Source organism: Balaenoptera borealis (genome assembly GCF_965194805.1).
Source record: "Balaenoptera borealis genome assembly, chromosome: 10".
NCBI classification, from domain to species: Eukaryota; Metazoa; Chordata; class Mammalia; order Artiodactyla; family Balaenopteridae; genus Balaenoptera; species Balaenoptera borealis.
The window spans coordinates 87217478-87243958 of record NC_138874.1 but is presented as its reverse complement, the minus strand read 5'-3'; the positions used below and the strand labels follow the sequence as shown (position 1 = coordinate 87243958).

The following is a 26481-nucleotide window of genomic DNA, read 5'->3' as shown; positions in this document are numbered from 1 at the left end:
CCTTTAATTCTGAGCTGTGTGGATGACAGGCTTTTGGTGCTCGAGCCAGACATCAGGGCTGTGCCTCTGACATGGGAGAGCCAAGTTCAGGACATTGGTCCACCAGAAACCTCCCAGCTCCACGTAATATCAAACGGTGAAAATCTCCCAGAGATCTCCATCTCAATGCCAAGAGCCAGCTCCACTCAATGACCAGCAAGCTACCGTGCTGGACAACCTATGCCAAACAACTAGCAAGACAGGAACACAACCCCACCCATTAGCAGAGAGGCTGCCTAAAATCATAATAAGGTCACAGACACCCCAAAACACACCACCAGACGTGGACCTGCCCACCAGAAAGACAAGATCCAGCCTTATCCATCAGAACACAGGAACTAGTCCCCTCCACCATGAAGCCTACACAACCCACTGAGCCAACCTTAGCCACTGGGGACAGACACTAAAAACAATGGGAACTACAAACCAGCAGCCTGTGAAAAGGAGACCCCAAACACAGTAAGTTAAGCAAAATGAGAAGACAGAGAAACACACAGCAGATGAAGGAGCAAGGTAGAAACCCACCAGACCTAACAAAGGAAGAGGAAATAGGCAGTCTACCTGAAAAAGAATTCAGAATAATGATAGTAAAGATGATCCAAAATCTTGGAAATAGAATGGAGAATATACAAGAAAAGTTTAACAAGGACCTAGAAGAACTAAAGAGCAAACAAACAATGATGAACAACACAATAAATGAAATGAAAAATTCTCTAGAAGGGATCAATAGCAGAATAACTGAGGCAGAAGAATGGATAAGTGACCTGGAAGATAAAATACTGGAAATAAATACTGCAGAGCAGAATAAAGAAAAAAGAATGAAGAGAATTGAGGACAGTCTCAGAGACCTCTGGGACAATATTAAATGAACCAACATTCGAATTATAGGGATCCCAGAAAAAGAAGAGAAAAAGAAAGGGACTACGAAAATATTTGAAGAGATTATAGTTGAAAACTTCCCTAATATGGGAAAAGAAATAGTTAATCAAATCCAGGAAGCACAGAGAGTCCCATACAGGATAAATCCAAGGAGAAACAGGCCAAGACACGTATTAATCAAACTATCAAAAATTAAATACAAAGAGAAAATATTAAAAGCAGCAAGGGAAAGACAACAAATAACATACAAGGGAATCCCCCTAAGGTTAACAACTGATCTTTCAGCAGAAACTCTGCAAGCCCGAAGGGAGTGGCAGAACATATTTAAAGTGATGAAAGGGAAAAACCTACAACCAAGATTATTCTACCCAGCAAGGATCTCATTCAGATTCAACGGAGAAATTAAAACCTTTACAGACAAGCAAAAGCTAAGAGAATTCAGCACCACCAAACCAGCTTTACAACAAATGCTAAAGGAATGTCTCTAGGTGGAAACACAAGAGAAGAAAAAGACCTACAAAAACAAACCCAAAACAATTAAGAAAATGGTAATAGGAACATACATATCAATAACTACCTTAAATGTAAATGGATGAAATGTTCCAACCAAAAGACATAGACTGGCTGAATGGATACAAAAACAAGACCCATATATATGCTGTCTACAAGAGACCCACTTCAGACCTAGGGACACATACTGACTGAAAGTGAGGGGATGGAAAAAGATATTCCATGCAAATGGAAATCAAAAGAAAGCTGGAGTAGCAATTCTCATATCAGACAAAATAGACTTTAAAACAAAGACTATTACAAGAGATAAAGAAAGACACTACATAACGATCAAGGGATCAATCCAAGAAGATATAACAATTGTAAATATTTATGCATCCAACATAGGAGCACCTCAATACATAAGGCAAATACTAACAGCCATAAAAGGGGAAATCGACAGTAACACAATCATACTAGGGGACTTTAACACCCTACTTTCACCAATGGACAGATCATCCAAAATGAAAATAAATAAGGAAACACAAGCTTTAAATGATACATTATAGAAGATAGACTTAATTGATATTTATAGGACATTCCATCCAAAAACAACAGAATACACTTTCTTCTCAAGTGTTCATTGAACATTCTCCAGGATAGATCATATCTTGGGTCACAAATCAAGCCTTGGTAAATTTAAGAAAATTGAAATCATATAAAGTATCTTTTCCGACCACAATGCTATGAGACTAGATGTCAATTACAGGAAAAAATCTGTAAAACGTACAAACACATGGAGGCTAAACAATACACTACTTAATAACCAAGTGATCACTGAAGAAATCAAAGAGGAAATCAAAAAGTACCTAGAAACAAATGACAATGAAAACACGATGACCCAAAACCTATGGTATGCAGCAAAATCAGTTCTAAGAGGGAAGTTTATAGCAATACAATCCTACCTTAAAAAACAAGAAACATCTCAAATAAACAACCTACCCTTACACCTGAAGCAATTAGAGAAAGAAGAACAAAAAAACTCCAAAGTTAGCAGAAGGAAAGAAATCATAAATATAAGATCAGAAAGAAATGAAAAAGAAATGAAGGAAACGATAGCAAAGATCAATAAAACTAAAAGCTTGTTCTTAGAGAAGATAAACAAAATTGATAAACCATTAGCCAGACTCATCAAGAGAAAAAGGGAGAAGACTCAAATCAATAGAATTAGAAATGAAAAAGGAGAAGTAACAATTGACACTGCAGAAATACAAAGGATCATGAGAGATTAGTACAAGCAACTATATGCCAATAAAACGGACAACCTGGAAGAAATGGACAAATTCTTAGAAATGCACAACCTTCTGAGACTGAACCAGGAAGAAATAGAAAATATGAACAGACCAATCACAAGCACTGAAATTGAAACTGTAATTAAACATCTTCCAACAAACAAAAGCCCAGGACCAGATGCCTTCACAGGCGAATTCTATCAAACATTTAGACAAGAGCTAACACCTGTCTTTCTCAAACTCTTCCAAAATATAGCAGAGGGAGGAACACTCCCAAACTCATTCTACGAGGCCACCATCACCCTGATACCAAAACCAGACAAAGATGTCACAAAGAAAGAAAACTACAGGCCAATATCACTGATGAACATAGATGCAAAAATCCTCAACAAAATACTAGCAAACAGAATCCAACAGCACATTAAAAGGATCATACACCATGATCAAGTGGGGTTTATCCCAGGAATGCAAGAATTCTTCAATATACGCAAATCAATCAACGTGATATACCATATTAACAAATTGAAGGAGAAAAACCATATGATCATCTCAATAGATGCAGAGAAAGCTTTCGGCAAAGTTCAATACCATTTATGAAAAAAACCCTCCAGAAAGTAGGCATAGAGGGAACCTACCTCAACATAATAAAGGCCATATATGACAAACCCACTGCCAACATCGTCCTCAATGGTGAAAAACTGAAACCATTTCCACTAAGATCAGGAACAAGACAAGGTTGCCCACTCTCACCACTATTTTTCAACATAGTTTTGGAAGTTTTAGCCACAGCAATCAGAGAAGAAAAAGAAATAAAAGGAATCCAAATCGGCAAAGAAGAAGTAAAGCTGTCACTGTTTGCAGATGACATGCTACTATACATAGAGAATCCTAAAGGTGCCACCAGAAAACTACTAGAGCTAATCAATGAATTTGGTAAGGTTGCAGGATACAAAATTAATGCACAGAAATCTCTTGCATTCCTGTACACTAATGATGAAAAATCTGAAAGTGAAATTAAGAGAACACTCGATTTACCATTGCAACAAAAAGAATAAAATATCTAGGAATAAACCTACCTAAGGAGACATAAGACCTGTATGCAGAAAATTATAAGACACTGATGAAAGAAATTAATGGTGATACAAATAGATGGAGAGATATACCATGTTCTTGGATTGGAAGAATCAACATTGTGAAAATGACTATATTATCCAAAGCAATCTATATATTCAATGCAATCCCTATCAAACTACCACTGGCATTTTTCACAGAACTAGAATAAAAATTTTCACAATTTGTATGGAGAAACAAAGACTCCGAATAGCCAAAGCAATCTGGAGAAAGAAAAACGGAGCTGGAGAAATCAGGCTCCCTGACTTCAGACTATACTACAAAGCTATAGTAATAAAGACAGTATGGTACTGGCACAAAAACAGAAATATAGATCAATGGAACAGGATAGAAAGCCCAGAGATAAACCCACACACATCTGGTCACCTTATTTTTGATAAAGGAGGCAAGACTATACAATGGAGAAAAGACAGACTCTTCAATAAATGGTGCTGGGAAAACTGGACAGCTACATGTAAAAGAATGAAATTAGAACACTCCCTAACACCAAGCACAAAAATAAACTCAAAATGGATTAAAGACCTAAATGTAAGGCCAAAACGTAAGGCCAGACACTATCAAACTCTTAGAGGAAAACATAGGCAGAACACTCTATGACATAAAGCACAACAAGATCCTTTTTGACCCACCTCCTAGAGAAATGGAAATAAAAACAAAAATAAACAAATGGGACCTAATCAAACTTAAAAGCTTTTGTACAGCAAAGGAAACCATAAACAAGATGAAAACACAACCCTCAGAATGGGAGAAAATATTTGCAAATGAAGCAACTGACAAAGGATTAATCTCCAAAATTTACAAGCAGCTCATGTAGCTCAATATCAAAAAAACAAACAACCCAATCCAAAAATGGGCAGAAGACCTAGATAGACATTTCTCCAAAGAAGATATACAGATTGCCAACAAACACATGAAAGGATGCTCAACATCACTAATCATTAGAGAAATGCAAATCAAAACTACAATGAGGTATCACCTCACACCGGTCACAATGGCCATCCTCAAAAAATCTACAAACAATAAATGCTGGAGAGGGTGTGGAGAAAAGGGAACCCTCTTGCACTGTTGGTGGGAATGTAAATTGATACAGTCACTATGGAGAACAGTATGGAGATTCCTTAAAAAACTAAAAATAGAACTACCATATGACCCAGCAATTCCACTACTGGGCATATACCCTGAGATAACCATAATTCAAAAAGACATGTACCACAATGTTCATTGCAGCACTATTTATAATATCCAGGACATGGAAGCAACCTAAGTTGACCATTGACTGATGAATGGATAAAGAAGTTGTGGCACATATATACAATGGAATATTACTCAGCCATTAAAAAAAACGAAATTGACTTATTTGTAGTGAGGTGGATGGACCTAGAGTCTGTCATACAGAGTGAAGTAACTCAGAAAGAGAAAAACAAATACTATATGCTAACACATATATATGGAATGTAAAAAAAAAAAGGGGGTTCTGAAGAACCTAGGGGCAGTACAGGAATAAAGATGCAGACGTAGAGAATGGACTTGAGGACACAGGGATGGCGAAGGGTAAGCTGGGACGAAGTGAGAGAGTGGCATGGACATATATACACTACCAAATGTAAAATCGATAGCTAATGGGAAGCTGCCGCATAGCACAGGGAGATCAGCTTGGTGCTTTGTGACCACCTAGAGGGATGGGATAGGGAAGGTGGGAGGAGATATGGGGATATATGTATATGTATGGCTGATTCACTTTGTTATAAAGTAGAAACTAACATACCACTGTAGAGCAATTATACTCCAATAAAGATGTTAAAAAAACAAACAAATAAACACAAAACCAAAGTAGTTCCAGAAGTTGTAGACACTGGAATAAGGCAAGAAAAAGAAATTAAATGCATACAAACTAGAAGGGAAGAAATAAAACTTCTGATTTCCAAGTGACATGTTTGTCTATGTAGAAGATCTCAAGGAATCAACAACAAACAAACAACTCCTAGAACTAATAAGTGAGTTTAAGAAGATGGCAGAATACAAGACCAAAACACACAAAAATGCTTATATTTCTAATAATAAACGTGCAGACACCAAAATTAAAAACACAATACCATTTATAATCACTCAACAAAAATGAAATACTTATACACTTTAAAAAACATGTATAATATTTGTGTACTGAAAATTACACAGTGCTGGTGAAAGAAATAAAGACCTACATAAATGGAGAGAAATAACATGTCCATGGATTGGAAGGAAGACTCAATATAGTAAAGATGCCAGTTCTCTCCATATTGATCTGTAGTTTTAATGTAATTCCCATTAAAATCTCAACATTTTTCTTTTGTAGACATAGATAAGCTTACTTTAAAATTTATATGGAAAGACACAAAATTCATATGGAAACATAGCTAAAACAATGGAAAAGAATTCTAAAATGAGAGTAATCACTCTGCCTGATATTAAGACTTACTACAGGCCTTCCTCAGTATCCCTGGGGGATTGGTTCCAGGACCCTTCACGGATACCAAATCTGTGGATGCTTAAGCACCTTATATAAAACGGCATAGTATTTGCATATAAACTATGCACATCCTTCCATATACTTCAAATTATCTCCAGATTACTTTTAATACCTAATGCATTGTAAATGCTACATATTTGCTGGTGCACAGCAAATTCAAGTTTTGCTTTTTGGAACTTTCTGGAATTAAAAAAATACTTTTGATCCACAGTTGGTTGAATCTGCAATATTAAACCCATGGATATGGAGGACTGACTGTATATAATTACAGTAATAAGACAGTGTTATATTACCAGAGGGATAAACACATTGATCAATGGAACATAATAGAGAACCCAGAAATAAACCCTATTACTATATGACCCAGCAGTTCCACTCTTGGGTATTTATCTCAGAGAAATGAAAATCTTCACAAAAACACCTGTTCATGAATATTCATAACAGCTTTGTTTGTAAGAGCTGGAAACAACCCAGATGTCCTTCAACAAGTGAATGGTTAAACAAACTGTGTACTACTCAACAAAAAAAATAAACTATTGATACATGCAACAACTTGGATGAATCTCCAGGAAATTGCACTGAGTGAGAAAAGCCAATTCCCAAAGGTTATATATGGTAGGATTCCATTTAAATAATATTCTTCAAATGAAAACATTTTTGCAGTGGAGAACAGATTAGTGGTTGAGAGTTTAGGGATGGGTTGGGAGGGAGGAGAAGGGAGGTGGATGTGATTTTAAAATGACAATATGAGGGATCCTTATGGTGATGGAACTATTCAGTATCTTGTATGTGGTGGTAGATACACAAACCTATACATGCGATAAAATTGTGTAGAACTAGACACACACACACACACACACACAAGTATACATAATGGTGGGGAAATCTGAATGAGATCAGTAGATGTCCATATCCCAGTTGTGATACTGTACTATAGTTTCATAAAATATTACTATTGGGGGAAACAGAGTAAAGGGTACACAAAATCTCTCAGTATTATTTCTTGTAACTGCATGTGGACCTACAATTATTTCAAAAAATTTTCAATTTACAAAAACTATTTCATATACAGTAAAAAAGTAATATTGAACCTCAACATTATGACCATTGCAAAACTTGTTTTATTGTTTGTTGTGGGAAATGTATTGCTCACAGAATAACACCTATTGAATGACTCATTTAAAACAAAAAACATAATTACACAAAAAGACTGAAAATATGTAGATGCAGAAAAGTTATATGAGGCAAACACTAATCAAAATAAAACTGGCATAGCAATATTAATATCAGTCAAAATAATCTTTATTATGGATGAACATTATTACAGATAAAGAGGGTATTTAATGATGAAAGAAGCAGTTTAGCTGGAACATTTAACAATCCTTAACTTTAACCAACATAGCCTTGAACAAAATGAAGGAAAAATTAAAAATAAAGGAGAAGATGACAGTTCACAATCTTAGTTCTCAAGGTTGTTTAAAACACTTTTCTCGGTAGCAGATACACTAAGGAGCCAAAAACATTTGTAAGTAGAATATTTGAAAAACATATGTGACACCCTTCAACCATCAATTTTGGAAACTGATGCACATTATTTCAAGGATATAAGGAATATTTATAAAAACGATCACGTAGTGGGCTACAAAGCAAGGCTCAAAACACCAAAGAATTGATACCTTGGAGCATGGGCCACCATCCGTGGCCAGAAGGCCAAATCCAGCCTGCCATCTGTTTTTGCAAATAAAATGTTATTCGAACACAGCCATACCCATTCATTTACACAGTGTCTACAGCTGCTTTCACACTATAATAGCAGAGTTGGGTAGTTGCAACAGAGAATATATTAACCACAAAACTTAGAGTATTTACTATCTGGCTTTTTACAGAAAAAGTTTACTGACCTGTGCCTTGGAGAATAGGTCCTTGGAACACAAAGCAATGTTAGACATCAATAACACACACACAGAGACAAATGTTTAGAAATTAAAAATCACACCTCTCAATAATCCAAGGATCAAAGAAGAAAGTCCAAATGGAACTTACAGAATATATCAAAGTCTAACATTGAAATGTACATGTCAAAAGATGGGATGCAAGGAAAGAGGAACTCAGAGAAATTTTAGTGTTAAAATGGTAATATTGGAATGTAAGAAAGATTGAAAATTAATGTGCCAAACATTCAACTCAAGAAGCTAGAAAAGGATGGCCGATTGATTTGTTACAAAGGTGCCAAGACAATTCCATGGGGGAAAAACTAGTCTTTTCATCAAATGGTGCAAGTACAACAGGATATTGCATACAAAAGAATGAAATTAGACCCCTACCTCACACCATATACAAAAACTAACTCAAAATGATTGAAGAGCTAAATACAAGAGCTAAAACATAGAATTAAACATAGATATAAATCATTATGAGTTTGGATTAAGCTGTACAGGTATACCTCAGAAATATTGTAGGTTTGGTTCCAGACTACTGCAATAAAATGAATATAGCAATAAAGTGAGTTGCACACATTTTTTGGTTTCCCACTGCATATAAAAGTTATGTTTACAGTATACTGTAGTTTATTAAGTGTGCAAAAGCATTATGTCTGAAAAAACAATGTACATACCTTAATTAAAAAATACTGCTAAAAAATGTTAACCGTCACCTGACAATTCAGGGTTGCCACAAACCTTCAATTTGTAAAAAACACGCAATAAAGTGAAGCACAATTAAACAAGGTATGCCTGTAATTTATTATATATGATACAAAAAGGAACAAAAGAAAAAATGCATAGATTGGACTTCATCGAAATTAAAAACTTTTGTGCTTCAAAGGACAGTATCATAAAAATGAAAAGACAATCTATAGAATAGAAGAAAATGTTTGCAGATCATATACCTGATAAGGGTCTGGTATCCAGAATATATAAAGAATAATTATAACACAACAATAAAAAGACAACACAATTAAGAAATGGACAAAAGATTTGAATAGACATTTCTCCAGAGAAGATATACGAATGACTAATAAGCACACGGAGAGACATTCAACATCATTAGTCATTAGAGAAATGTAAATCAGAACCACAATGAGATGCCACCCACTTCACACCCATTAGGATGGCTATAATCAAAAAGATTGACGATGACAACAGTTAACGAGGATGTGGAGACACTGGAACCATGATGCTTTGCTGGTGGGAATGTAAAATGGTGCAGCTCCTTTGGAAAACAGTCTGATAGTCCTCTAAAAGGTTAAACATAGAATTACTATATGCCCCAACAATTCCACTCTTTGGCAAATACCCAAGAGAACTGAAAATATACGTCCACACAAAGTAAATGGCATCATTACTCTCTTGCAGATGGCAAGGAGAATGCTATGCTTCCACAGAGCCCTGGGACCTTGCATGCTGGAGCTGAGACCTTCTCACCCCGGGTCCGAAGAGCTACAACCTCAAGGACAGAGAGGATATGGCCGGGAGGGGTCATCCCCTATGTCATCGGAGGGAACTTCACTGGTCAGTAGCTCCTGGTTTGGGGCTGGGTGCTTTGTCTTCCTAGGTGGGCAAAGTCCTCCCAGGAAGGACTTAGGTGGGATGGAACAGACCCTGGAACCATAGCAGTCCCCCTGCTGAAGCTCCCTCTTGCCTACAGGGTCTAATGCAATTGGCCTGAGGAAACTGCAGTCTCTGTTGGTGCTATGTGCTCAAAAGTGGTCACCTGGTCCCTGAGGCTTCATGCAGGGGGTGACCCTATGACCCTGGTGGAGTCCCCGCCCTCCTTCCTGAGAGCATCCATGCCCTTGGTTCTGTTGCACTCCCATGGCATTAACCCAGGGCCTCCAGTGCCAGATCCTTAATTAGGTGCTGGTGATAAAAATATGACTAAGATGTCACCCTGCTCTCAAGGGGCCCTCAGTCCTAATAAGAGAGAGAGAGATGTGTTCCTAAAGAATTAAAATGTGGGAATTGTCATCAGCTACTAACTTTTGTTCCTTGGTGTCTTAACCATGTTCTTTCAGATCTGGTGTGCTTTTCTGGCCAAAGATTTATATAATCTTCTTCCAAATTAGCTAATTTTATATAGAGAGCTTTGTTTACAGAGAGATATTTGTTATTAGTAGGATTGCCATTTTGGTGAGTAATTACTCTATAAACAATTTTAACTAAAAGTGTCAAGATGTCACTTGACACTTGGATGGCTAAGTTACTCTTTCTTCTATACGTATGTTTTGGGGGGACATTATGACACCACACCCGCATCTTCTACACTATGATGGGAGCCTCCCAATGGTTCGTTGGTTTGTTTTTTGCAACAAAGTCTTTCTAGAATTCAGACCCAATCCCCAACTATCCTGTGTACTTCCCAAACAACTATTTTTCTAGATCCTTCTCATTGCGTCTAGCAAAATCAAAATACAGTAATATTATTTATTTGAGATTGATAGATTTTGAAAAGAATACTTATTGACTAGATGCAGCTATCAGCCTAGAGTTTACAACTACTTTATTCTTGCTCCTAATTTACTTATTGCTTTTCCAATTTCTAATCAAGTAAATATGAAGAAAGGTTCAGAGGAAGTATGAAATTCATCTGTTTTCAAAGGACTTGTAGAAAATTATGCTCAAGGATCCCCCAGCAAGACTACGTGAGAGAGTGGCATGGACATATATACACTACCAAATGTAAAATAGATAGCTAGTGGGAAGCAGCCGCATAGCACAGGGAGATCAGCTCGGTGCTTTGTGTCCACCTAGATGGGTGGGATAGGGAGGGTGGGAGGGAGACACAAGAGGGAGGAGATATGGGGATATATGTATATGTATAGCTGATTCTCTTTGTTATACAATAGAAACTAACATGCCATTGTAAAGCAATATACTCCAATAAAGATGTTAAAAAAAAAGAATGATATAACAGGATTATTATATTTGAAAAAAAAAGGATCCCCCAGCAAACACTGAACCCCAATGCAAAAGTAGCATGAATGTACATGCAAATAGAATTTATAGAGCATATGGGAATACCCTCCTATAGGTATAAAATAGAATGAAGGGGTGGAATGCAGTGCTGGTGATTTACTTCAAGAGCCTAAAATTGCCAAATTGAATAACCTGAGTAACATTTTTTTAAACTTAGAAAAGTACTTTCAATACAAACGAAAAGTTGGGAAGCTGGGGACATTTTGAAAAATCTATTTTTACCCTCTCTCCCAATTCACAAACTCCTACTCTCTAAGTTTTGGTAATTCAGGAAATTTATATTGTATTCTTAGCTAGGGAAATCCTTAGTCCTAGTTCATTTTTTATTCTGGGGCACACAAATGAGCTTTTTTTGATCATTAGAACATGCTTTGTTGTGAGCCAGCATCTAAGGAAGGTATGGACCTGTCATTTCAGGAAGCCAGAGAGCCATTTTTAAGCAGGCCATGAGACACTGGGAAAAGCACACCTGTGTGACCTTCATAGAGAGGACGGATGAAGAAAGCTTTATTGTGTTCAGTTACAGAACCTGTGGGTAAGTGAAAGCAAGTTCACCTCAGTGGAATCTGAGGCAGACAAGTCAGATGGCTCATGAGTCTTGAATTTTCTCTCTAAAACAGTGTTTCCAATATGCTGTAATATATAGAAGCCCAGCATTTGTCAGAAACTCTTCTTGCCCTCAATGAACTCACAATCCAGGGACAAAGTAGGTAGGTCAAGAGGAAGACTCCAGAATGACAAGGTGTCTGTATCTCCTGTCATGGGAGCAGTTGAAGGAATTGGGAGTGTTTCATACAAAGTGGTTGTGAACCACCTTGGGGCCAGTGATTCCACTGAGAATCTGATGAAGCTATGGGCTCCCTCATTATGGATGTACATATATGCAAAATCCTGCATGTAATTTTGTGGACTCCATAGGCTTACAGACTTCCTCCAGAAAACATAACAAATAATAAGATGACTGGATTATGACTATCTGTTATGCCAATAAATGTAAGTGTGATATACTCTCCTCCTGAAAGGAAAAGTTTCCCATATTAGTTCAAAAACTTAAACCCAACTACATGCTGTATACATGAGATGACTACTGAAGAAAATGATGCAGAAAGGTTTAAAAGTAAAAGATAAGAAGGCATACAGGCAAATACCAACAAAAATAAAGTTGGGATCACAATTCTAGTTGTAGACAGGCTTTTTTGTTGTTTTTTTAGTTTTGTTTTTTTTTTTAAAGTCAGTAAGTACTAAGAAAAAAAGGTGAGACACTTTATAATGAGAAAGAATTCAAACTACGGTGAGAATATAACAGTCATAAATCTTTATGCACCAAACAGCATAGCATTTATAGTCATAAAACAAGCCCCAGGGGTTTCAAGGGTAAATTGACAGAAACACCAGCAGCAGAAGACTTTATTTCATGTCTGTCAACCCAAGTAGATCAATGTCAAGTTGACCAAAAAATAAGTAGAGATTTGTAGAGGACTGGAAAAATATAATTAGTAGAGTTGATCCTGTGGGTCTATCAGATTCTATAACCTGATAACACATTTTTAAAATGCCGACTGAATGTTTATAGACATTGTCCATCTGTTAAGTATTAAGAACACCTCAATGAATTCTAAAAGGCAGAGATAACATTAAAATATTCTCTGATTGCAAAGCAGTGAAACTGGACATAATAACATAATAACAACATAACAACAAAAGATAGAATAAATACTCCTGCATTACCTGGTAAGTTAAAAGTTCCCTTTTTTACAACTCTTAGATCATAAAGAAATCAGGATTAAAATGATAAGAAGTCTAGATAATGAAAGCCCTACAATTCAAAATTGAAGAGATCTGGGTAAAGCTATGTCCATAAGAAAACCACAGCCTCAGATATCCACATCACTAAGAATGACAATGAAATTATTCAATTCAAAGACATTAGCAAAATAAATAAATACATAAAACCCACCACCACAACAAAACAAACCTAATGAGAGCACAAGAAAATGGACAAGGTAACACATTATAGGACTGATAAGTTGAAGAGTAAATTCTTTGAATAAACAAACAAAAAACTGTAGACAAACTACTTACTCGTTAGTCTAAGACAAAAAAGTGACAATGCAGAAATATACAAAATCAGACATGCAAAAGGAGGAAATAACCACAGATTCAGCAGAATCATAAAAGAGTACTTTATAAAACTCTAAGGCAAGAAATGTGGAAATCTGGATAATGTGAATGACTTCAAGGTAAATATAAAGGGCTGGCACAGGCCAGTAACTTTGAAAGAAATTGGAAAATTGACAGAAAAACTTTCTCCCCCCCACCTCCAATCTAGAGTTTCACAGATGAATTCTTTCAAAACTTCAAGAAACAGATTATTCTGGTACTATTTAAGTGTTTTAGAGCATAAAAGAACACTTTCTTCCAATTTACTTTTAATGAAGTATCATGGCATTGCTACCCCCTAATGAAAAAGATGGCACCAAGAAAGAAAATTATAGACTCATCTAACTTATGAACAGCCATGAAAAATTCTAACTAAAATGTTGGCACATAGAACACAGCAGTAAAAGAATAGAAGAGTAGGTTGCCAAGAAAGTTTATCTAAGGAATACAAGACTAGTTCAACATTAGGAAATCTGTTTGCATGATTCAACATATTGATAGATCAAAGGAGATAAGCCATATTCATGTCTCAATAGATGCTAAAAAGGCATCTGCACATTTCGACATGTCTTTATTGTTTTAAAAAAGTAGTCAAGGTAGTACAAGCAGAGATGTCAAGGATAGATCCTTGACTTACACACACACACACACACACACACACACACACAAATATATATATATATATATATATATATATATATCCCCAAAGCACATTTCATGTTTATCAGAGATAATTCTAGAAGCATTTCTGTTAGAGTCAGGAACAAGTCAAAGATGTTCATGATCACCACAATTATTTAACATTTTTTTCTGGAAATAATAGCTAATGTAATTTGACAAGAGAGAGAGATAAACACAATGAATATTGGCAGGAACAAGGCAGTGTTTGTATTGTTTGAAGTTAATGTAATGTGTGCCTAAAAAACTCAGAAAATCAATTGAAGAACTATCAGAAACAAAAGGAGACCCTATTAAAGTGACTGATCACAAAATTAATAAACAGAAAATTAATTACTTTTCCTTTAATGAAGTAATTTGATATACTTTCATAATGGAGAAAATCACAACTTTAATAGAAACATAGTAGATAATACATCTAAGAATAAACTTAACAAAAATGCAAACATATGCCAGACCTATAGAAAGAAAATGCCAAAACTCTAAAGAAACTTAAAAAAGAAGAAAAAATGAAAATGCATACCATTTCCTGATATGGAAATGCCCAACATAGTAAAGATGTCAGGACTTCCTAAAATAACCTATAAATTCATGCCATTCTGATTTATATGTATATGTGGGTATGTGTATACGTGTATTTTAAGAACTTGAACAAATGGTATTAGAATTTTTCATGTAGAAATAACTGAGAGAGAGAGAGAAAGAGAGAGAGAAAACAAACAATAGTGACAGGGACAGAGATAAGGGAGTGTTTGGTGTTCTATCCCAACATATAGGATATTAAAATGCAAATGAAGATAACAGTTAAAACCATTTGGAACTCAATAAAAAAATAGATAATATGGAACAAAAGAGTTTAAAATGAATATGTTTATACACAAATTTAGGTAGCATTTTAAATGAGTGAGAGAAAGATGGATTAGTCAATTGGGATATTTGAACATTGGGATAATTAAATAGCTCATTGTGAAAAAAATAAAGCTGGAATCCTACCTCACTTCTTTTTTTAAAAAATTTATTTATTTTAAATTTATTTATTTTTGGCTGCATTGGGTCTTCATTGCTGCACGCGGGCTTTCTCTAGTTGCGGCGAGCAGGGGCTACTCTTCGTTGTGGTGCGCGGGCTTCTCATTGCAGTGGTTTCTCTTGTTGTGGAGCATGGGCTCTAGGTGTGCAGGCTTCAGTAGTTGTGGCACGCAGGCTCAGTAGTTGTGGCTTGAGGTCTCTAGAGCGCAGGCTCAGTAGTTGTGGCGCACAGGCTTAGTTGCTCCGCGGCATGTGGGATCTTCCTGGACCAGGGCTCGAACCTGTGTCCCCTGAATTGGCAGGCAGACTCTTAACCACTGCACCACCAGGGAAGCCCTACCTCACTTCTTATACCAAAAATTATTCTAGCTGGATCAAAGATATAAACATTTTGAAAAGAAAAAGAAAGAAAAGAAAAAGAAACAAAAATTTGAAAAGTATTAGAAGGAAGCAAGAGTGGATTTTACTTATAATCTTGGAATGCAGATGGCCTTTCTAAACAGGACATAAGAAAATAAAGACATTACATTAAAATTTTAAAATTTTATATGGCAAAACCAAAACAAAAACAACACAAAAAACAAAGTCAAATAAGAAATTACAAAGCAAGAAAAATATTTGTAACACATCTGATAGTCAAAGACTGATCCCATAATGTACAAAGAGTTCTTACAAATCAGTAATAAAAAGATGAACAACCCCCCCAAAATTGGGGGAAGATGTGATCTCACAGTTCACAAGAAAAAAATATAAATGTCACATAAAACATGAAAAACTATTCAACCTCAGTACAGTGAAATACCACTTTTCACCTATCTAATTGACAAAGATAGTTTGGCAAAACCAGTGCTGGTGCAGTTGTGGGGAAATAGGGCTTTTTAATATACTATTAGTGGGCATATAAAGAGACACAACATTTTGGGATTGCAATTTGATAGTATCTGTCAAAATATCAAACGCACATACTCTTTTTTCCTTTAATTCCACTGCTAGGAATTTACCCTACCACAAACAAGAAAGACCCAAATGGTTTCTTTGTTTTGCATTTTGTTGTTTGTCTCCCTCTCCCCTGAGGCTTTGTTTAAATAGCAAAAACTGGAGTCAGCCTAAATGTACATTAATAGGAGACTGATTAAATACATTTTAATACTATGTTGCTTTGAAAAAAATTAGATAAGTCTACATGTGCTGTTATAAGAAGATCTATAAATTAAGGAGGAAAAAAAGGCAAGATGAAGGACAATGTACATGGTGTATTTTGTAATTAAAAGAATATATGCACATAGATGTATTACATATTTTGGAATAACATTCAAGAAACTGTTAACAGTGGTTATCTTTGGAGCCTTAATACTTAAATCTTTTGTAACATGGGCGTGTATTTTTTAAACGTTTTATAGAAGTTATTTGAGTGGTGGGATTATGGGCCATTTTAATTTATTTTTTATACTTTTCTATATTAGGAATAATGAATATATATTTTAAAAATTAACTGTGCCCAGAAGGGGAGTCATCTCTAAGGCTCCTCTGGTAATAGTATCAAGACTCATGCTTTACAGAAACCATTGTCTCCTCCTTGTCATCAGAGATGGTCCTGCGGAGATTCGGGGGTGGGGGAAGTTAGGTGCTTTTTTCCTGGAAGAGAGGCCATATCTTTCTTCAGATTCTCAAGGGGATCCATGACCACCATAAAGGTCAAGAACCATTTTTGGAGGGAATTTCTGTGTTGAGAGGGAAGTTAGACAATGAGATCATTTTCAGCTCTCAAGTCTGCGTTTCTTTTAGACACACACACACCCCCTGCCAAGGGAGGGGTGTTAGACTCTTGCTATTCCCTGATCTGCTGACCTGGGTATTTCTGCAACTGTCCAGCTGTTGTTCCTATGTTGGGCGCCGAGGTGGAGGCCCGCAGGCCATATCCATTGGGAAAAACTGTGACAAGTTTGGGATTGTGGCGCACGAGCTGGGCCACGTGGTCGGGTTCTGGCATGAACACACCCGGCCAGACAGAGACCAGCACGTCACCATCATCAGAGAAAACATCCAGCCAGGTAAGGAGTCTGTATGGAGCCTGGAAGACACCGGTCAGGCAGGTGGCATCCGTGGGGTCAGGAAGGAGTAAAGAGAGGGGTGGCAGGGAGCAGACAACACTCGTTTGTGAGTATGGAGGCCTTTGTCACCAGCACTGTTCATCGGTGGCCCTTCCTGGGAGGTCATCTGCCAGAGCTTGTAGGAGAGAGCAGAAGTGAAATAACTTTCCATGTTGTAAAGGACAATGAAATCCAATTCCATTTCCTAACAGGAACAGAATCTACCAGAACACTGTTGCAGCATCAAAGCTGATAAGCCAAAATAAGAGTTCTCCTGGTTGCTTTTCTAAGACTCATTTTTGCTGATGTAGGCAGCATATTTTTTAAACTGAAATATAATTAAGACACAGTACACGTAAAAACAGTATTCCTGCCTATCCCAAGGCAGATAGTGTCTAGATTTCTTAAAAATACCTCCTCCTGTGAAACAGTTTTATACATAAATTCATAGTGAACATGAAAGTAGCTGGTTGAATAATATAGTTGCCTTAAAAATGCTTTCGAGAGCCTGAATTGTGAGTGGGATTGAAGTTAACTGTTGGATTTGTTTTCTTTTGTTCCGTCAATAACAAGGTTAGAGATTTAAAAACAATTTTTTTTGAGCAATCAGACTGATAATTAACCTGTCTACTAACTGAGTTTAGGAGTTTTGAGTGGCGTGTTGGGAGGGGTGCTGTGTGGTGGGGTGCGACCACATAGTACTGTTCTGTTTCAAATTTCCAATCTGTTAAAAACAACAAGAGCCACCACCAAACCTGTCATTTGTCTGACTGGGCTAACAGAGCTCTCCGAAGTTGCTATGGGCCCTCCTTCTCCCTCCTGTGCCTCCTTTCAGGTGCCTGCCTTGGTTTTCAAAGGCCTTAACAGAGTGTTGTGTCACAGGTCAGGAGTATAATTTCTTAAAAATGGAAGCTGGGGAAGTGAGCGCTCTGGGAGAGATGTACGACTTTGACAGCATCATGCACTACGCCCGGAACACCTTCTCAAGGTCGGAATCTATGGTTATGCCTCGTCTGTGTTGTGCTGTGCCTGCCGCAGGCTTGGGTCGGATTCCCGGAGGTCTGCGGAGAGCGGGTCTCTGCATGTCCCTAGCGCAGTTGGCGTGTCTGTCCTTGAAATACAGTGGCCTCTGGGCTGCAGTGAAATATAATCTAATCAGATTCCCGCTAATAAGACTGAATCCCATTGTGAAGCTGGTGTTTCATCATGCCCTCATGTCACAAGCAGCAAACTGGAAAAGGGAAATTATCAAGAGGTTAGCTGGGATAATAACTTAGAGGCTCTGTGTAAAATTTCCAGTGGCGGGGGCGGTATCTTCTAAAGTACGTCCTTGACGTAAGCACGGTGACGCTAACCAGTTCTCCTAGAAGCAGCGTGGTTTATTGGAACCTAGACTGTGTCAGAGCCGGGAGGGTGGTAAATCATGGGTTCATTTTGGAAGAAACTGAGGCTCCGGCCAGCTGGTGGGCACGCAGTTAGCTGGGGTTGGAGTGAGAACAAAACTCCAGGTCTCCTGCCTGCTGACCACGCATGATGGTAGCTGTTTTCCTCAAGCGTGGTCACCCCAGTTATTTACAGCTGGCATCAGCAGGATCTGTTTTGATGAGTTCGTGCTGTGCTGGACCCAGTGTTAAGTATTTTCTGTATTGCCCTTGCTTCTAGATCATATAAGTGTTTTGTATATAGAAGTTTTCCCCCGCTAGCCCCAGTTTTGTAGGTCTTTCCACTCTTGACTTAAAGGAGACACAGTGCGAGTATTCTCTCTTGGCATTTTTCCCTCAGTCTCTTCTTAAAACCAGCTTGTTTGCTTTTTATTTATTTAATCATTGAAAAAGATTTGAGGTGATTCGCAATATATACAAGAAAAAAAACTAGGTGAGAAAACTTGGGGTTGGGGGGAGGGAAATATAAGGGTAGATGGCTAAGTTGAAGCTTGGCATCAATTTGGTATTCAGAATATATGCCATAAAGTCATATACCCTTTGTTGGGGTTGGCAGAAAACCCTGCCCTGTGCTTCCTAGCAAGTCATAGCAAAGAGGGAAACAATCCATTTCATGAGTCTCTGTGTCCATAAAGATCAAAGGAAACCGTTAGGTCAGGAGACATAGTGCTCTTGGGAGTGGAAGGAAAACTATTTACCCAGGCTGCTTGGCTCTTGGGTACGGCTGCTGAAAGCATCCTGTTGATGAGGTCGTAGAACCGTGGGAGACATCCTCCAACCCTCAGCATCCCACGTTCCACGGGGGCACTGTGCTCTGGCCACACAGCTGAGTTAGTTAGGATGGCCATCCTGCACCCAGGCAGGGGCTCTCCAGAACTCTAATGGGAGGAGTTTGGCCAAAGTCAGCATCTTTGAGCAACTGGCATGGGAGTGACCTACGCTGTTTTCTTTACTCTTCTCCTGGCTCTTTATCAGAAGACACAGAAGGCAATGTGATGTGGTGACGAGACCACTGAACTGAGAGTCAAAGGCTGGATTCTAGCCCTCGTTCTCCCATGTACCTTGCTGTTGAAGGAGGTCCAGACAGTAATTAGGGGCAGCTGTGTGTAGGGTCAAATCGCCACCTCCCTGGGCTTCAGTTCCCTCATGAGAGAGTTGGACCAGATGTTCCTTGAGCCCCTTCCAGCTCGAACATTTCAGGTTGTAATTTCTTAACCTGAATGGGTGAGGGATTGACAGATATGATCACACTCATTGCCATATTGGAAATCCGAGGCTTCCTCTTCCACGCTGGGAAACTGAGACTTTGAGGGACCTACCCTGGGGGTGTGAGAGTCAGGATAAGTGGCCTCTCTGCGGATGTCAGAGGTGGGATGCTTGGGTGTGGAGGTGGGACTGATTCAGGTTTGGGAAATGGTCTAGGGAATAGCCAGCTCGCATCGCATCGGCCCCAGGGGTTGCAGGCGGCTAAGTAGAGCCAAAGTATTGATTTTTTCAGGGAATCAAGGTCAAGTTGGTCCAGGTGAGAAGCTTGTACCTTGGGTCTTGTTTTTATAGCTGCCCAAACTCTTCATATTGCTCTATACCTTATCTATCAATTATTCTTATAAATTTATTTATTAATATTTATCTGTTGCATTCTCCTCTCCCTCACTGGACTGAGATCTTTGAGAACAGAGACTATCGCATTCTCTTCTAATCCCCAGCACCCAACACAGCACCTGGCACAGAGTAGCTGTTCAATAAATATTTGTCAAATAAATGAATGAATGAATGAGTCGAAGGAGACAGGAGATCTGCAGTGCTGGGTACTAGGTGAGGGAAGAAATGTCCATCGTCTCATTGCAGTTCTTTCCACATGCAGTTACAGTGGTCACTTCATTAAGAAGAATCTACAAGTTTCTATTATGTAGGAAATTTTGGATAAATTACTACTAATGGGATGTAGAAACTGCATTGCCTTCTCCATGCCTGCGATGTGCCAGTAACTGTGCAAAACTCTGAAACCAGAGGCCGAGGCAAGAGTGCAGACAGACTATCTTCTGGCACCAACATTTCTTTTCTTGTCTTTAAAGAAAAAAAAATTCTTTTTTTTTTTTTCTGACTTCTAACCCATAATGCCATCCCTTTTGCCCCTCAGGAGATAACCATTTTAACACCGTTGTCAGCGTGAAGCATTTTATCAGCACAGACCAGTGGAAACCCATGGACCAAACCCATGAAATAACAGTTCCCCATCAAAAGTCCACCTAGAAGGGAGATTGGCAAGGGAGCAGCACATGGGTGTGATGCGTGGCTAGTTAAGAGAGGAGCAGCTTCCCTGAAGGTGTCAAAGGGCGGCAGACGTCCCCTTCTGCTACCATGATGTTATCTATTGCTGTACAACAATCTACCCCCAAACTTAACAGTTCATAAAAACTTATTTTTTTATGACATTGTGGGTCATTCTGATTCGTTCTTCTCTGGTCTTGCCTGGGATTGCTCCCACAGCAATACTCGTTAAGACTCTTAAGACCCAGGCTTTAGAATGTGCATGACATCACCTCTGTCACATTCTGTTGGCCAGAGCAAGGCACAGGACCAGCCCAGATTCAAGTGATGAAGAAAGAGATTCTACCTCTTAATGAGAGGAGTTGCAACTTCGTGTTGCAGAGGGATACGGATGTTAGGATGCATGACTTGTTATTTTAACAGTCCACTGCAGCTACCTTCACACCCCTGCCCCAGAGTTGAGAACGGTTTTGGCAAATCTGTTTTGTAGCATTGTCCCCTATGCCAATTTTCTGCATGGATTTTCAGAAAACTACTTTGTTCATTGGGGGCATTTATCAATGGAGTCTTTAACTGTGTACTTTTTGTAAGATTTTCCCTCTCCTGAGTTCCATGTCATTACTCTCGGTCACATATCCCCTGGAGCTGGCCTGCACATTGTCTTTGATTCTGTAAAAGAGCAGAAAATGGCCTATAGAACATTTGCTCATCTCAGAGGCAAGTGCTATTCCTGCTGATGGGAAACCCAGTCTTCGTGTGTCTTTACGATTGAGCTGTCTCCTTCCAACTTTATTCCCTCTAGTTTATTGCAGTCCCTCCCTCCTCCCCATGGTTGGACCCGGGCTCTGGGGAGCGATGTCTCGGGAGGTTTTGTTGGGCAGGGGTCCAGGAGATGAGGAGACTGTTCTCTGGGACAGGGGCTTCTTTGTTTGGAGAACTCAGAGCTGACAGTTTTATTCCCTAAGGGCATCTGCCAAACCCTTTCTTAGTTTAGCAGAATGTCCACGCTAAGAGTGTCCTACATAAAAGGGGGGATGTAACTGCAGCGGTTTATATAGGGATGTCTCTTGTAGTAAACATCTTTCTTCCACAGCCCACCGCTGTGCTGGCGGCTCAGGGGCGTGCAGGGGAGGGAGTCTCAGCTCGCAGAGCTGTCCGAGTGTGAGCCCAGGTTGTTCCTCCTGCTTTGGTTTTAGAGGTTTCCAAGCTTCCTAACTCTACCATGTACCTAACAGACATTAAGACCTGTTTCTTGGGCGGTGGGAAACACTGGCTGGAGGGAGGCAGATGCTAGGAGGCAGGTTCCGGGCCTGCCTGCGTTCAGTTCAGGGCTGGCTTCCCATCACTAGCTTTGTACTCGGGTGAGTCCCTTAGGCTCCGCAGGCTTGGTTTTCTCACCTGTAGAGAGGACCCCTAATAACAACGGCACCTGCATAAACATCTAGGGTGTTTATGAGGATTAAATGAGATGGTGCATTTAAAGGGTCCAGGCAGGGCCTGGCACATAGGAAGGTCCTGTGAACGCACAGCGGGTGTGAGCACACACTCTCCACGCAGCAGGCTGCTGCCTGAGCTGCCTACACTGTGTGGGCTTCCGCATGGTCATTTAGCCTGAGTTGCCAAGAGATTGTACTGAGCCTTGCATTTCATGCAGCAAAATGTCTTTCTCCAGGAGAATCAAGAAAACGGTTACAAGTGAACACATTTTATGTTAGGGCGGAAGTACCCATTTTTAAGATTCACATGTGATTGAATTTAGAATTTTATGTAGAGTTATCACTTGTGGTTTCAAACTTGGTGAGGTCACTGAGGGAGACCAAAGATTCCACAAAAGTTTCTCTAAAGGACCCAGAGATGAGGCGATGGGAATTAGAGAGAGACAGGCCAGGTGGTTAAATGTTGGGGAGAGTGGTGCTGAAAAAGACATCGGCAGGCAACCTAGGCTCTGGTGTGCTAATATAGGAAAGAAAATGAGCTTGAGATCTGATTTAGGGGAAAAGTATATACACAAACAAAAAGGAGGAACTAGGGATAATATATATTTTCCAAGGTAGTGCAGAATTTAGGGAAAAGGAAATGTTTGAGAGAGAAAGAGAAGAAAAAGGAAAGAGCAGCTAATAACTAGGTAACAAGCATGTTTGCATTTCCTTTTGAGTATAAATAATTATTTTGCAAAATCTTTTGATGCCAGTGTCCTATCTTGGCTGCGTAACTTAATTCAAGAAGCATTTTTTGAGTCGGCTATGCTTTGGTCCCTGAGGGCATAGAGACGAAGGACCCAGTCTCTCTGCTGAAGAAACTTATTGTTTAGCAGAAAAGACAATTATCATCACCCCAAAAAAGACAATACAGTATGATAAGAAGAATCATATTGTATTAGGTGAATAAGGCCCAGAGGAAAGAGTGGTTCACTCAGGATGGGAGGGATAGAAAGGGCTTGGGAAGACTTTTAAGAGGGAAAGCCATCTGATGGGGTTTTGGAGAATGGACAGGAGTTTGGTAGTGGTCAAGAAGATGGGGGATGGGCAGCCTTAGCAGAGGACAGCTTGTTTAAGGGCATTTTCGGGGCTAGCAGGAGTACTAGCTTGCTTATGATAACGAGTGAGGTGGAGGTGTCAGGAGAGAAAGGCAGAAGCCAGTGAGCCACAGGCCTGGAGATACAGGTGGTGATCGGAAGTCGGCGAAGGCCCGTAAGCAGAGCGGGCACATGCCTGTCCTTACATTTCAGGATGATCACGTTGCGGCATTGTGGAGGGTAGAGCAGAGGTGGCAGAGTCTACAGGGGGGAGGCCAGTTGAGAAGCTACTGGAAAGAGAGTTCAGGAAGGAGATGCTGATCGCTAAACCAGTGGTCTGGAATGAGGAGGAAGGCATAGATTCAAGGGCTGTACAGAGGGTGCCATGGACAGGCCCTGGTTCCCGGTTTTGACAAGGGAGTGGGAGGAAGAAGACAGAGCCAAGGGCACCTTCAGATTCAGTCTCAGGAGACAGGTTCATGGAAGGAGCAGGAGAACGGAATGCATTAGGTTTTGAATGAGTTGGATATAAGAGCTCTATAGGACAGTGCGGTGGAGGGGTCACCAGACTTCTGTCTTAGCAGATGGTTCTAGAGCTGGAATCAGAGAATTCGCTGTCAGCCTGTAAGTGTCAGTTAAAACCCAGGGAAGCAAGTGGAGCAAGAGAGAGGAGAGAAGAGGGAGAGGGCAGAACCCTAGGGATGGCACTCCTGGGAAGCAGAAGAAGGAGATCCTAACTTACGGCTCAGAGAGAGCAGTGCCTGGGAACCAGGGAGAAGAGAGTCCAAGAGAGGAGGGGCCAGCAAAGGGGCGGTGCTGCAGAGAGGGCAGGTGAGCATTGGCAAGGGTCCATCTGACTTGCCAGTTGGTCGGGGACTGGGGACCATTGCTGGCGTGGTCAGATCGCAGTTGGATTGAGGAGTGAAGGAGAGGCAGGCAGCCAGACAGAGAATGGAGACAATTCTTTCCAGAAACTTGGTTAAGAAGGGACAGAAAGGAATAGGGTGGTAACTGGAGAAGGTGTCGTTTCAAGGGAAGGCCCTACCCTCCAGGAGAGGTCCCAGGCTGGGGGTCTGGAAGCAGAGTGGGAGGATCAGGCAGGGGGTAAACCACACCCACCAAATGGAGGTGTGAATAGAGCCAGTACCCAGCCAGGCATCCTGGTGGACATTTGTCTGCTTTGCTCCTTTTAGGTTTCGCTCCCATTGGAGCAGAATGAGATGTGAAAGTTAGAAGGGGCTGCCACGACCATCTAGGCCAATCTCTTACTGTTCAGAGGGGTGAACTGAGGCTCAGGGAGGGAAGGGACTCGTCCGAGGCAAGTGAGGCCTTACAGGTGGCAGTGAGGCCTTACACAGAAATCTCTAGGCCAGAGCTCTCTTGACTACCTCCTGTTCTTTGCATTCATCCCGTTTTCCATCTGATTATCCCTCTTGCCAGCAAGGCCCCCAAACTCTGAACTGCTTTATTCACCAACTCATCAACCAGCGCTTGCTGACCAGCCCCTGAGAACCTCACACCGTACTGGTTCCCAAGCTTTCTCTGGAGCCTCTCCAAGACTTAGCCATGTTGGGAGCTGCCCATCGCACAACTCCAGAGGGCGCCACTCACACAGTTGTCTCTCTGAATGCTGCTCCCTGCAGCTGTGCAGTGGGCGGCCCTGGGGCCTGGACCTGTCAGGGCCTTTGTGGAGATGCTTGGTACACTTCAGTAAGGATGCCCTCAGGGCCACTGGGCTAGGGCATATTTTGAAACTTGGCAGAGTCATTTTCCCATTGGAAAGGGAGCCGGCAGCTGAAGAGATGGAATGCTAACATGCCAGCACAAGGGGAGGCAACGTCATGAGTCATGTCAGCCTGGGGCGAGCAGGCCAGGGGGTAGGAATGTTCCTGGGGTTGTGGGCAAGGAAATGAAGACTCTAAATCCCCACACGGACAGGTTGACAGCCTTGACTTTTCGTTCTCCTTTCTCGCTCTCTCCTTTCTTCCTGTAGAGGAGTTTTCTTAGACACCATCCTCCCCCGTCGAGACGACAATGGCATCAGGCCAACCATCGGCCAGCGTGTGCGGCTCAGTCAGGGAGACATAGCTCAAGCCAGGAAGCTGTACAAATGCCCAGGTAACTGCGACTCGCAGGGGTTCCAGGGCCTCCACAGCACCACGGAGACAACTCAACTCAACCACCACGGGCAAACATCCCTGGGGCTGGGAAGACACCTTGGGGGACACGAAGAGTCTCCCCCTTGGCAGTTGTCATTCCTGGTGTGCTGAGGTGCTGGACAGTGCAGAAAGCCGAGCGGTGGAGTGACTGCAGGTGGTGAAGCAAATAATAGGTCTTAGAGCCCACAGCTTAACTTGTGGGAAGCTTTGGAATTCTCCAGCAAAGCCCTGACGTTCAGAAGAGGAAGAAGGCGTAGTGGAGCGGTAGTGAACAGGAGTCCAATGCGGTGTGCCTCCCATAAGGGTAAAAGCACTCTCCTTTCTATGGGAGTAGGGCATGTGGGTTTGGTAAAACAAGAACCCCAGGTTTTGCAGAAAGGCAAAGAATGAAGGAGAATGTTTTTGAAAGGGTAGAAGCCAGCTTCCCAAACACTGGAAGGCAGAGGGCATCTCAGTGCTGTAAATGAGATCATTTCTATGGTCTTGGGCTCTCCTAGCCATCCAGGGTGCTAGTCAGTGGCCAGTATTCTGCCATTGGAGACGGGACGGTACACTGGATCCAAGCAGATGTCTGCTTCTCTGCCAGTTCAAGACCCCCCGCCCCTTGACTTTGCCCTCTTTGCTTCCATCTCACTGGCTTCAGCATTGTCACCCCCGCCCCTCTTGCCTCCCAGGGGGAGCTCACGTTGGCCCCTTTAAGCTGCTGAGCTTCAGTGTAAAGCGCTTCTTTACAGCAGCCAAGTTTTTACCAGTGATGGGAGAGAAGGCGATTTGGTGGTTTGGGGGGGAAGAAGAAAACTCCATTACCAAAAGGTCCAGCAACCTTTTCCA

At 40.5% G+C, this 26481-nt stretch overlaps 1 protein-coding gene across 1 annotated transcript in view; it reads left to right on the top strand.

Moving 5' to 3' along the window:
- TLL2 (tolloid like 2) overlaps positions 1-26481 on the top strand; it is a 138408-nt gene that overhangs the window by 71466 nt on the left and 40461 nt on the right. The window contains exons 4-8 of the mRNA XM_082406510.1: positions 9690-9845; positions 11727-11844; positions 17046-17224; positions 18146-18251; positions 25485-25609. Coding sequence (XP_082262636.1) covers positions 9690-9845; positions 11727-11844; positions 17046-17224; positions 18146-18251; positions 25485-25609 — 684 coding nt within the window. The remainder of the gene's footprint in view (positions 1-9689; positions 9846-11726; positions 11845-17045; positions 17225-18145; positions 18252-25484; positions 25610-26481) is intronic.